At 33.4% G+C, this 13604-nt stretch overlaps 1 protein-coding gene across 1 annotated transcript; it reads left to right on the top strand.

Moving 5' to 3' along the window:
* Positions 1–5345: 5345 nt before the first annotated feature.
* dnajb9b (DnaJ heat shock protein family (Hsp40) member B9b) lies at positions 5346–8824 on the top strand. Its single transcript, XM_048155350.1, has 3 exons — positions 5346–5488; positions 6995–7228; positions 7330–8824. Exons 2-3 carry the CDS (start codon positions 7012–7014, stop codon positions 7752–7754), a joined length of 642 nt encoding a protein of 213 aa, XP_048011307.1. The 5' UTR covers positions 5346–5488; positions 6995–7011; the 3' UTR covers positions 7755–8824.
* The last annotated feature ends 4780 nt before the right edge of the window (positions 8825–13604 follow it).

Genomic DNA, 13604 nt, shown 5'->3' with positions numbered 1-13604 from the left:
ATGGTTATTCTATAGTCTTTGGCCATATGCATCAGACATTCTGTCAGGGTTGCCAGGTTTTCACAACAAAACCCTTCGCCGGGTGTTTGATTGACAAGCGATCTAACCAATCATAACGCAGAATCCGCCATTTTGTCCGACAAAGCAGTCAGGAGTTAGAAGATTAACCTCGGTGGACTTGAACTTGAAAAATGGTGTGTACTGACATCTTTCCGTGCTTGAAACAACATTCCTTCTCATGTTCATTCATGTTTATTTGATGTTATAAATTAACTATTAGGAAGAGATGATCGGTTCACAAGCCGCTTGAGCTGAGGCACTACAGAAATCTGTCACGACACATTAAAGAGCCACAAAACGGTATTTATTGTTCGAATTTCTTAAAAAATTACACAATTTGAAAGCTGGGACTTTAATATCAAGTAACCTGCTCTGTCTTGTCTGTCGACGTGTTTTCGGTGTCCTCCTTGCTCCGCGATGTATTTTTCACTCTGTGTGGCGTGACAGTGCCATGACTTGTCGGACAAAGCAACAGTAACTAAGGGGGGCGGGTCTTTGCGAAGGGTAAATTGCTACTCAAAACCTAAAACTAAAAATTGCGTTCCAGGGAGTAAAATCTGCTTTTTGGCGGAGTTCTCCTGGTAAAATTCACATTCCAGGTGATAAATATCATGTTATTTGGAATCACTTCAACCCGCGACAACAGTGTTAAAGTAGCCCAATTCCGCGGGAAAACCGAGGACTTGGCAACACTGCGCTCAGCCAACGGGCTTGTGGGGGTGACGCTTCACACTGGTTCCTTCAACAAAAATTGAATTATCGCAAAAAATAAGTTCTGTGATCAACAAAAGTTTATGATACTTACACAATTTGTCCATCAAGATAATTTTCACAAAATTTGTGAAAAAAATTTTAGCATTAAATTTCATTTAATGAAAACAACTTTTATGAATTTTGAAGCCTAAATATAATCGTCATAAATAAAAAACTACCCGGGTTATAAAAGAACTACACCAAGGTCGCTCCATCTCAGCGTCGCCGCCACCACCAAGATTCCGACAACTCTTTCAGTTAAACTAAAGAGTTAATGTCCCCAACAACGTCTGTAGTGTTATTTAGTCTTGTTAGTAATTTTGATGTCATGGTGACTTCGAGTAAACAGAGCTTTTTTAATGCACCTAATGACATGAGCTCCAACCTTTTGCTCCATTAACAATTCTCCCTCAAGACTCACCCTGCCTTTTACCATTCAAAACCCTGTTATTTTCTGTGTATGTCATAGCCATGCTGAATGAATAACTATTTTTAAGCTCCCTCTGACAGTGTGTGAATGAACATCACTTTTATAATAATGACATGACCTCTGCCACACTGACACCATGTGGCCACGCGTGCATGAAAACCAAGACAGGTCTTATTAATTCCATTTCATATCCTCACATTTCTATGAAGCCACAAAACAATATAAAGTCCTACTAAGGCACTAAAGTACAATGGTTTAACCTTTATTTATGCATGGAGGGCAAAATGTTTTCAGAAATAATTCTGCCATGCAAATACCAAATCTCATTTAGGTAACTTGCTGGGGCTTGGGTTGCTGCTGATAGGACACGGATGCTTTTTTATAAGATTTTTGAATATATTTATAACATAAAACATATTAGTATGTTTTAATAAACTACATTTACATTCATGCATTTGGCAGTTGTTTTATCCAAAGCGACTTGCATTGCATTCACGGTATACATTTTATTAGCTCATGCATATACAGAAATATTTCCAGAACCCAGTCTATTGTAATAGTGGGCAGAAACTCTTGAGAAATGATAGGAAGCATCTCTTATGTCATTATATTCATCATTTGTAAGGAGCTTTGGATAAAAGCTCTGCTAAATCAATTAACGTATATGTAATCCAACTGTAAACGTAACCACTCTATTACTTTGATTTCCTGCCTACATGGTCATGAGATTATTCACTTTTAAATAAATAATCCTTAATTTATAAATTCATTTGATTTTGATTTAAACAAATCAAATAATATTAATTAATTGACTTTTCCTTAAACTCCTGCTCTACATAATTTTGGTCACAGTGCATTCAGATTGTCTTTTTTATGCCATTATATTAGTATTATAAAGCATGTCCCACACTGTAAACGATTTCTGTTGTTTTCACAGTATTATTGCTGTATTATCAGAGAAAGCTTACTGTAGAAACAGTTTACAGTAAGTTGCTGTCAATTTTATAGCTTTTGCAGTATTATTGCTGTATTTCCAGCTTTGTCTTACTGTAGAAACTATTTACAGGACAGTTGCTGTCAATTTATGCTATTCTTTGAAAAAAACAATAGAGTGGGAAAATAATTACAGTAATCCTTATATTACTGTTAAATTGATGACAGTAATAATCCAACAGACAATGAATTTTATTTATTAATTATATATTTATTTATAAGGAATTTAATAATACATCGTTTCATAAGGTAACCCATATATTAAGGCATTTAGCATATAGTTAAAAAAAGTTTAATGTTTTATGTGGGTGTTTTTTAATTGTGTATCTTTATGGTTGCCAGATTTTGACACAAAACCAACTAATCTCATAGGTTATAGCCAACAATTTTGTGGGTGGGAGGTAGTTGTAGAGATGTAGATGTCAATAATATAGGCTAGGTAAATAGATAAAATCAATTCCCATGATATTTTTTTATTATTATTATTTTGCTTTCTATTAAACACACTAATTACATAAAGAGCGGAATCGCACGGGATATACCTGCATCTAAGTGCTCAACCTCCATAACAGAAGCATCTGGGATGCTTTTAATTTCTAATATCGTATATTAGTCATAGCAAATAAAGTTCAGCACGAGATGGGGCAACAAGACAAGTGAAACTGTGACATCTTGTGCCTGTTTTGAGGCCTCATTCAGCTTTAAAGGGTCCCACCTGTTTTTTGTTTGTTTGTTTTTTCCTGGATGGAGATGGCCTGATGAGCTAGCTGCTGCTGTCACGTGATCGCTCTGCAGGTTTAAGATCTTAAGCTCACAAAACAGAAAACATTTAGGGTGAAGTCAGCTAAAATGGGCTATCAGGTAAAATGGGCCAAATAAGGTTGTAGCGTCATATCTCTTTAAATTTTTACAGCCAATCACAATAACTGATCTTGTATTGTTGCTTCAACACTTGTTGACATGTAGCAATAGTTTTGACTGGTCTGAGTTTTTTTAAGGGGGGCAGGGCAGAGTGTTTCATAAAGCTTGTCAGAGAAATTGTGAGGAAAGTGAGCCTGACATAGTAAATTTCATTCGTCACTAATAAGGGTACTAAAGCAATTATAAGTAAGCTTACCAACAAAGCAAAGGTTTAGGAACAATGTTGCTCTTTCAAGTAAAAAAAGTTTAATTTAAAAAAGAAACTTTGATTTTTGTGAAAAAGGTCATTTTATGTTGGGCCACATTTTTCAGCTAAAATGGGCTGCATACACACACTTTTACACATGCAGAAATTGAAGGTGAAAATAGGTTTATAGGCCTAGATATATCCATACAAAATCTTAACAGTCTTTTAAAAAAAAATGCATTGCAGACAGTACGGCAGGAGTGCAAGAAGAGAGAAGAGAAAGGGGAAGAAAGGAAGATGTCAGTACAGTACAATGTTAAGACCTGTAGCTACAGGAAATATTAAAGTGATTTGTTTTTGTTTTGTTTGTTTTTTAGTCAAAGATGTTCTAATCTTTAACAAAACGTTTGACAGATATTTGACAAGCATACACACATACATGCACACAAAAGACACCAATGCACAGAAATACACACCTATACAACACAATCAGTTCATTTTTAATTGCATTTTTTTAATGAAATATTCATTCAACTTTCTATTTAATGAAATACATTTATGGTGTTGCTATGGCACACTAAAGACAACAGTATCAATTACTGTTAAAAATAAAATGATTTCAGACGAAATTACCTGTGTTGTTCTCTTTTTATATTGGCCCATTTTACCTGAATGTTGTGCCATGGCTCAAAAAAGGGACCTGCTGATACTCTAACTGTCATAATTTTAAAAAAATTATACTTTTTCACATTTAATATATATATATATATATATATATATATATATATATATATATATATATATACACTATATATATACATATATATATATACTACCATTCAAAAGTTTGGAAACATTACTATTTTTAATGTTTTCGAAAGATGTCTCTTATGCTCATTAAGGCTGCATTTATTTGATCAAAGATACAGAAAAAAACAGTAATATTGTAAAATATTATTACAATTTAAAATAATGGTTTTCTATTTTAATATACTTTAAAATATAATTTATTTCTGTGATCAAAGCTGAATTTTCAGCATCATTACTCCAGTCTTCAGTGTCACATGATCCTTCAGAAATCATTGTAATATGAGGATTTACTACAAATGTTGTGCTGCTTAATATTATTTTATAACAATACTTTTTTGCAGGATTCTTTGATGAATAAAAAGTAAAAAAAAGAGCAGCATTTATTTAAATTAAATATTTTGTAACAATATACACTACCATTCAAAAATGTGGGGTCAATATATTTTTTTTCTTTCTTTTTTTGGGGGGGAAGAAATTAATACTTTTATTCAGCAAGGATGTGTTAAATTGATAAAAGTGACAGTAAAGATTTATATTGTTAGAAAATATTTCTATTTTGAATAAATGCTGTTCATTTTGACTATTTATTCATCAATGAATCCTGAAAAAAGTGTCACAGTTTCCGAAAAATATTGAGCAACAGACTGTTTCCAACTTTGATAATAACTGAGTATCAAATCATCATATTAGAATGATTTCTGAAGGATCATGTGACACTGAAGACTAGAGTAATGATGCTGAAAATTCAGCTTTGATTACAGGAATAAATTATATTTTAAAGTATATTAAAATAACAGATATCTGGACTTAGAACATACAGTATGTGATATATCAGATATCATGTTCCCCATCGATGATCAAACAAGTCCTCTGTAAAATGCTCACTGCACAAGAACTTAAGCTGGCTTCACTCTATTTTTTAAACTAATAAGACAATTAATTAACCTAAATGAACATACAAACACCTTATCTTACAAGTTTGAAACTCTTATACTCTTATATAAACGTATCATGTCAGGAGCATAAAATTAATTTACAAATAAACTTTTAAAAACAGGTGTAATGAGGCCTTACGCACAAAAAACTCTTGCATTGTCTTTTGAAGGCGGCCCACCTCTATCCTTTCAGTTGGACAGCGCAGTAGAAACAGGAAGTGACGCTCTGACAAGCTACGCTCCCCGATGTGGACCAATCAAAACGCTTGTAGTCATTCGTCCCTGGAATCAGCCAATCGCATCGCGAATCGTGGTGCAGTAACTTCAGCGCTGTCACAGCGCTCAGAAAAACGATCAGCTGTTCTGTGCTTGATGTAACTTTGGGACAGAGAGCATCGGGTAAGTTAAAACCAGCAGATTTTTCACATGTTTAATATACTTAATTTATATATATTATACTTAAAACTGTTTAGATATGTTTAGAGAATAATTCTGTCCTATTGCAAGTATCTCGCTAAGAATAATGTAGCCTACTTGTAACCCAGTTTCAACCTGTCAAGAACATGTACAGATCATAAATCAAAAGAAAGAAATAGGAAATTATATTTTGCTTGAAGCCCTTTTTAGGAAAATGTATATGTATCATGATTTAAAAACAGCACTATCTATCTATCTATCTTATACATACATACATAGAGCCTACATACATCCATTCTCTTTACCGTGTATATATATATATATACACACACACTACCAGTCAAAAGTTTGGAAACATTACTATTTTTAATGTTTTTGAACAATGTCTCTTATGCTCATTAAGGCTGCATTTATTTCATAATAAATTGAAATAAAAAATAAATAAAGTAAATAAAAAAAATAAGTATTATTACAATTTAATTTAATTTAGGGTTTTCTATTTTAATATACTTTAAAATTTAATAAATTATTCCTGTGAATAAATTATCAAAGCTGAATTTTCAGCATCATTACTCTAGTCTTCAGTGTCACATGATCCTTCAGAAATCATTCTAATATGCAGATTTGATACTCAGTTATTATCAATGTTGAAAACAGTTGTGTTGCTTAATATTTTTTTGGAACCTGTGACACTTTTTTCAGGATTCATTGATGAATAAAAGGTTGAAAAGAACAGCATTTATTCAAAATATAAATCTTGTCTAACAATATAAATCTTTACCATCAGTTTTTATCAATTTAACACATCCGTGCTAAATAAAAGTATTAATTTATTAAAAAAAAGAAAGAAAAAAAATTACTGACCCCAAACTTTTGAACGGTAGTGTATATTGTTACAAAAGATTTCTATTTTAAATAAATGCTGTTTTTTTTTTGTTTTTTTTACTTTTTATTCATCAAAGAATCCTGAAAAAGTATCACAGGTTATAAAATAATATTAAGCAGCACAACTGTTTCCAACATTGATAATAAATCAGCATATTAAATTGATTTCTGAAGGATCATGTGACACTGAAGACTGGAGTAATGATGCTGAAAATTCAGCTTTGCATTACAGAAATAAATTATATTTGAAAGTATATTAAAATAGAAAACCATAATTTTAAATTGTAATAATATTTCACAATATTATTGTTTTTTTTTCTGTATTTATTATGAAATAAATGCAGCCTTATTGAGCATAAGAGACTTTGTCCAAACTTTTGACTGGTAGTGTGTGTGTGTGTATATATATATATATATATATTTTATGATATTGCATATCATAAAAATAATGTCATAATACAAAAAAAAACCCTGTCTTTTAATAAATATAATATATATACATAGACAATATTACATAGACACTGATGTACTATTGTGAATTGTCTCATGACAAAAAACAAAAACGAATGAACTGTGATCTCGCCTCTTGTTTCCTGTTAACAGTTCTGTTAACCGCAGGCATGGCAACAGCTCAGTCAGTGTTCACCATGGCCGTGAGCATTCTGCTCATCGCAGAGCTCATTCTGGCCGAGAAAGATTACTACGAGATCCTGGGTGTACCCAAAGATGCATCTGATCGACAGATCAAAAAAGCCTTCCATAAATTAGCCATGCGGTATCATCCCGATAAAAACAAAAGCCCTGACGCAGAGGCAAAGTTCAGAGAGATTGCTGAGGGTGAGTCAACATGCCCATTCAAACTGACTCCAGACACACCTTTCTGAACATTATAAGTGTTCAGAATCAGTTGTTAAAGCTTCATATTTTTCCATTCCCAGCATATGAAACATTATCAGATGACAACCGGAGGAAGGAGTACGATCAGATGAGGAGCAGCCCGTTCTCCAGAGAGGGCCCGAGAGGAGGTGGTGACCGCTTCGGTCAACATTTTAGCTTCAACTTCGACGATATATTCAGAGACTCTGACACGTTCGGACACAATCCTCACATGCATAATAAAAGACATTTCGGGAGCCACTTTCAGGCCCACAACGAAGCACACAGCAGGCACAGGAGGCACTTCCAGAACTCTTTCGGTGGTGGCATGTTTGATGATATGTTTGAGGATATGGAAAGGATGTTCTCTTTTAATGGACAACAGACTCGGACTCAAAGCACGTTTCACAGTTCCAGCAGGCAGCACTGTAGGACTGTCACACAGCGAAGGGGCAACATGGTTACAACATTCACCGAATGCTCCTGAGTTAATGCACACACGGAAATGTCTTCCAGCTGTCTTGATTGAAACTTAAATGAATGTCGTTTCGCTTTTTTGTGTTTCGGATCAGTACTTATGACCTCTTTAAAGTCTTCTGCAAGAATTACACATTACTGGACGAAACATCCTCAGTTCAGGGATCCTAAATCTGACTTTAGACAAAATTCACCATTCACAACATAATAATGTTATCAACAGTTTTTTGACTGTGAACATGATGACCTGCCCCCCTTCTATATTTTGGCATTTATAAACTAACTTTCTTGTCTTTTGTCAAGATTTAGGGTCCTTAAAGCATATTTAGGGACTTTCACATTTACTTCTGAGGCCTTTAAAACACAACATAAAGTGCCGCTGCGTGGATTATTTGTTATTTTCAGCCTGTTTTAGCTTATTTTGAAAGATCCTAGAACCTTGAACCTATTTGAGACATGTACATGATCACTAGAAAACATTCATAGTGGTTTCAAAGTTAAGAGCGGCTGGAAGTGTGTAAATGTTTTGTTTGCTTGATGTTGCACAATGTCGAAAAAGACAAACTCACTTCAATTTCTTTTTTTGTTTACCGTCATGTCCATTGCAAGCATGTTACACAATTTGTATATCTTCCATCGTATCATCTCGGCTAACATGACACCAGAGCAAGTGGCTCTTTTGAAGGGGAAGTCCCTTACATGTGCAATAATTATTCAAATCTTGCTGGTGGGGGATCCTGTTAGCTGTAGGGCTTTCCTGAAAAAAAGAAAGAAAAAAGCAGCTATATAGAATGACATGAAATGCCGTGCTAAAAAACGGTTACTGTTTCTGTTTGGTATCATGTTAAATTTCCATGTGAATGGGAAGGTTTTAATCAATTACCTGGGGCACTTGTACAAAAAGCCATGTACAATCATTCATTTTCATAAAAATAACTATTGAACGACAACAAAATTTTATTGTACACTCCCTATAGCTCCGTAAATTTGGCCGTCCAAACATCTTAGCTATAGTATAACACTTCTGTCAATTAATCTGAATACTTTTATTTCTGTGCCAATAAACAATTACCTCATCAAGCTTTGTGGACAATCAGAATGACAAGCAATATTAACAACCACAATCCCTCCCTCTTATATTTTTCTTAATTTGAAATTTTATGGAAAGTGTGTGTTTGACTTGTGTGTTGTTTACTGCCATGCTCAGGTTCTCTACTGTTTTACTGCGTTAAAAATGGGTTTTAGTTTGAATGTAAAATTCATGTTAGCACACGCTTAGATACAGCATGAAGTGGAACTGTTGATTCCATTATAGAGTGCAACTGTGCCCGCCCCCTTTTTCAGTGGCGCTGGTTCTGTAAGTATTTTTGGTAACACTTTTTTTCAGTGGTCCACTTTAAACATTCTACTAACTATAAGTAACTTTGCAGCTACATGTCAACTAGTATTAGTAGACTGTCTTCTTAATACTTGCTAACACTTTATCGTGATGGTTCCCCAACAGACATTCTTTCATAATTCTACTAACCCAAACTCTAACACCTAACCCTAAGTTAACAGTCTACTATCAGTCTACTTATACTTTAATGAGAGTTATTTGACATGTAGTTGCAAAGTTACTTATAGTTAGTAGAATGTCTCAAGTGTTTTTTGATGGTCATCAAAATACAGTGTAACTGTATTTTTTCCATTCATTTTCCCAATGGGGATTTAACAAAAAACTCGTTGTTAAAGGGGCTCTATGTAAGATTTTTACTTTAATACAGTACAGACCAAAAGTTTGGAACCACTAAGATTTTTAATGTTTTTAAAAGAAGTTTCATCTGCTCACCAAGGCTACATTTATTTAATTAAAAATACAGTAAAAACAGTAATATTGTGAAATATTATTGCAAATTAAAATAACTGTTTTCTATTTGAATATATTTCACAAAGTAATTTATTCCTGTGATGGCAAAGCTGAATTTTCAGCATCATTACTCCAGTCTTCAGTGTCACATGATCCTTCAGAAATCATTCTAATATGCTGATCTGCTGCTCAAGAAACATTTAATGTGTACAATTGTACAAAATATTTGTGTACAATATTTTTTTTTCAGGATTATTTGATGAATAGAAAGTTCAAAAGAACAGTTTTTATCTGAAATCTAATCTTTTGTAACATTATAAATGTCTTTACTGCCACTTTTGATTGATTTAATGCATCCTTGCTGAATAAAAGTATTAATTTCTTTAATTTCTTTTCAAAAAAATAAAAATAAAAATTCTTCCTGACCCCAAACTTTTGAACGGTAGTGTATAATGCTAGAGAAGCTTTGTATTTCAGATAAATGCTGTTCTTTTGAACTTTCTATTCATCAAGGAATCCTGAAAAAAAAAGTACACAACTGTTTTCAACATTGAAAATAATCATAAATGTTTATTGAGCAGCAAATCAGCATATTAGAATGATTAATGAAGGACCATGTGACACTGAAGACTGGATTAACGATGCTGAAAATTCAGCTTTGCATCACAGGAATAAATTACTTTGTCAAATATATTCAAATAGAAAACAGTTATTTTAAATTGTAATAATATTTCACAATATTACTGTTTTTTACTGTATTTTTAATTAAATAAATGTAGCCTTGATGAGCAGACGAAACTTCTTTTAAAAACATTAAAAATCTTAGTGGTTCCAAATTTTTGGACTGTACTGTACATTATAAAAATACCCCAATATGTTTGCAGATATTTAGGAAACATGCTAAGTTCACCTACATGTTCCTCAGAAAAACAAATGCTACAGCCAGATATTCTACTTTGAAAATGTGTGTTCCGTGTCGGAATGTCTTTGTTTTGGTCTGTGCGAAACCAGTTTATCCAATAGTATTTCGACATCACAGGTTGCCAGTTTTTGCCGTATTGCAGCCATGGAAACCAGCAAACAAACTGGGTCAGAGAATCGCAGATTCTGACCCAACCTAAAAACCCTCTGCATCGATCTAAAAATCTCTATGAACAACAGCATATTAAAATACAAATAAATCAACTCATCAGCTTACATGTCTAAGTCTCCTCAGCTTTCATTGTCAATTGCGCTCTCTCTTGTTGCGTGTCCTTGGCCACCCGCGTCTTTGAACAAGGGGGCGGGGCAAACAATATTTTGAATTTGGACTGCACTACCTATTTCGACCACTGGGTGTCATTCCTACATAGAGCCCCTTTAAAGGGTTAGTTCACCCAAAAATGAAAATAATGTAATTTATTACTCACCCGTAAGACCTTCGTTAATCTTCGGAACACAAATTAAGATATTTTGATTAAATCTGATGACTCCTGCATAGACAGCAATGTCATTGAAAATCTCAAGATCCATAAAGGTACTAAAAACATATTTAAAACAGTTCATGTGAGTCACTGATTCGATTTGTAAAGCTCCGAAGCAGTGTTATGAAATCGGCCCACCACTATATTGTTGAAAAGTCATTATTTTGTTTTTCTGGCGCACAAAAAGTATTCTCGTCGCTTTATAATATTAAGGTAGAACTACTGTACTCACATGAACTGTTTTAAATATGTTTTTAGTACCTTTATGGATCTTGAGAGAGGAAGTACTATTGCTGTCTATGCAGGCCTCACTGAGCCATTGGATTTCATCAAAAATATCTTGTGTTCCGAAGATGAACGAATGTCTTACTGGTGTAGAACGACATGAGGGTAAGTAATAAATGACATTATTTTTATTTTTGGGTGAACTAACCCTTTAAAGAGTTAAAAGCCACAAACAAAGCCAATCAGCTGCGAGGTGAATCACAACACTGTAAACATTGATTTGAAGACAAATGTTTTTGAAAATCAGACAAAAAAATAAAGAGTGTGTACTTAACAGCTTTAGTGAGGAAAATAACAATCTCATGAAGCGAACAGCATAATCAAAAATAATGGGAATATATAAAAGTATAAAAAAAAAAAAATGCACCAATTTATAAATGTAAAAATATTATTGGATGTAGATTTGATCAATAAGAAAAATAGAAAAAAGAAATCCGCACACCAAACAAATGCAAAGTTCAAAGTCCGTTTGGTTTTTGTTTTTTCTTTTGTGTGTGTGTGAGCACTGTAACATTTTTGTTAGTGCACTTTGATATTTTGTCACTTTTTATGTAAATCTTGTTCAGTGGACCTTGAACTTTGCATTTGTTTGGTGTGCAAAATATAAAAGTACTCCTGTACAAATGCTGATTATATATAAACAATATGTTTTAAGTTTATTGCAAAATATGCACATGAGCTGAAATAATGCGGACTGGCGAAGCAAATACAATGGATTAACAACCTCATATCTCAAAGTAGGTTTATTACAATTTATTGTGAAAAATCAGTTTCCCTATTGAGAAAATTAATGGAGTTTTTACTTCCAGAACCCAACTGTTGCACTCTATAAACTAATGATGGCAGAGGGTTTTCACCGCAATGCCATTGAATAACCATTTTTGGTTCCCCAATGAACCTTCCAGTGAACAGTTCTTGAACCATTTTTTTTCTTATTATGAAGAACATTTTGATGATCTAAAGAACATTTTTTCCTCTATAAAAAACTTTTGTCCATTGGAAAGGTTTCATATGGATGTTAAAAACCATAGATGCCAATGAAGAACCATTATTTTTTAAGAGTGAATATGCATATGCAGGACAGTGTTCCAAATGCTAATACAACACAGTCCAGAAATCTAGTTAAAATGCTTATATTTGTCTCAGTATTTGGTTTGTCCATCTTTTTCCTTAATGACAGCAGCATGAGCTCCACAAGTTTGTGTAAAATCCTGATATGATCATGATGTCCAACATGATTTGAAATGAGGCTTCATTGGAAGAACATCTGACTGTCACAATCAGTGTTACAAATGTGCTTATTTCATTAGTGACCTAGAATTAGTTCAGAATCTGAAAAATGTATCCTTCATTTTACAAAATGTATATAGAAAATGTACCTTCAAAAGATGCAGACACTGTAGTGAATTCAACAGCAGTCAGTGTCTCACTGAAGTATGATGGGATATCAGGAAGTACCTTAAACAAGACAAGACTCCCAAAGATGCCATTGACAAAAGAACAGATGAGGTATTTATTCACTAATTTGGAAAACAAGAAACAGATATCAGCAAACAGCAGAGGAACAGGACATTATCAACACTATACACAAGACAAGATTATTTTAGAACGAAAGCATGAACAAATACACAAGATATAAATCACTCACATCAGTCCTTGAAGCGCAGCTCCAGATGCACAACAACATAACTAATAACACTAACAGATTTTATTATAACACAGATTATTGTAGCCTTGTACAATCCTGCACTTGGGACCCCTCAACACTTCACAATTAACCCTCAGGGGTCTGAGGATTTTTGGGGCCCTGGAGAAGTTTTGACATGCCCTGACATTTGTGCTTTTTTCAGTTGTTCATAAACATATTAATAGAAAAAGTGTCATTACACTGTATTCAGCACAAACTAGGCTACAATAATATGTGAGGAACATGTATGTACATGTTTGTGTTTTTGAAGGAATAACGTTTATGCGTGGTTATTGAAAAAACAAAAAACTTAAGTCACTGAAATAAAGCCAAAAAATATATATTAAATCTTTGTTCACAAGACTTCTGGGTATTGGAGGTTGTAGACTAGAGTTTTTGCTTCAAAATGAGGTAAAAATTATGCTGTCTGCTTGTTCATATAAAACAATAGAGAGATTTAAATTTTCTAAAACATCTTTGGTCAAGAAACACAGTATGCGTGGAGGCGTGAATAATCATGAATAATGGGTGATTCTCACCTAAGAAGACAAAAGAATCACATAATAATGACCTGAA

The sequence above is a fragment of the Megalobrama amblycephala genome, linkage group LG14, assembly GCF_018812025.1.
Source record: "Megalobrama amblycephala isolate DHTTF-2021 linkage group LG14, ASM1881202v1, whole genome shotgun sequence".
NCBI lineage: Eukaryota > Metazoa > Chordata > Actinopteri > Cypriniformes > Xenocyprididae > Megalobrama > Megalobrama amblycephala.
This window is presented reverse-complemented; position numbering and strand designations above follow the sequence as displayed.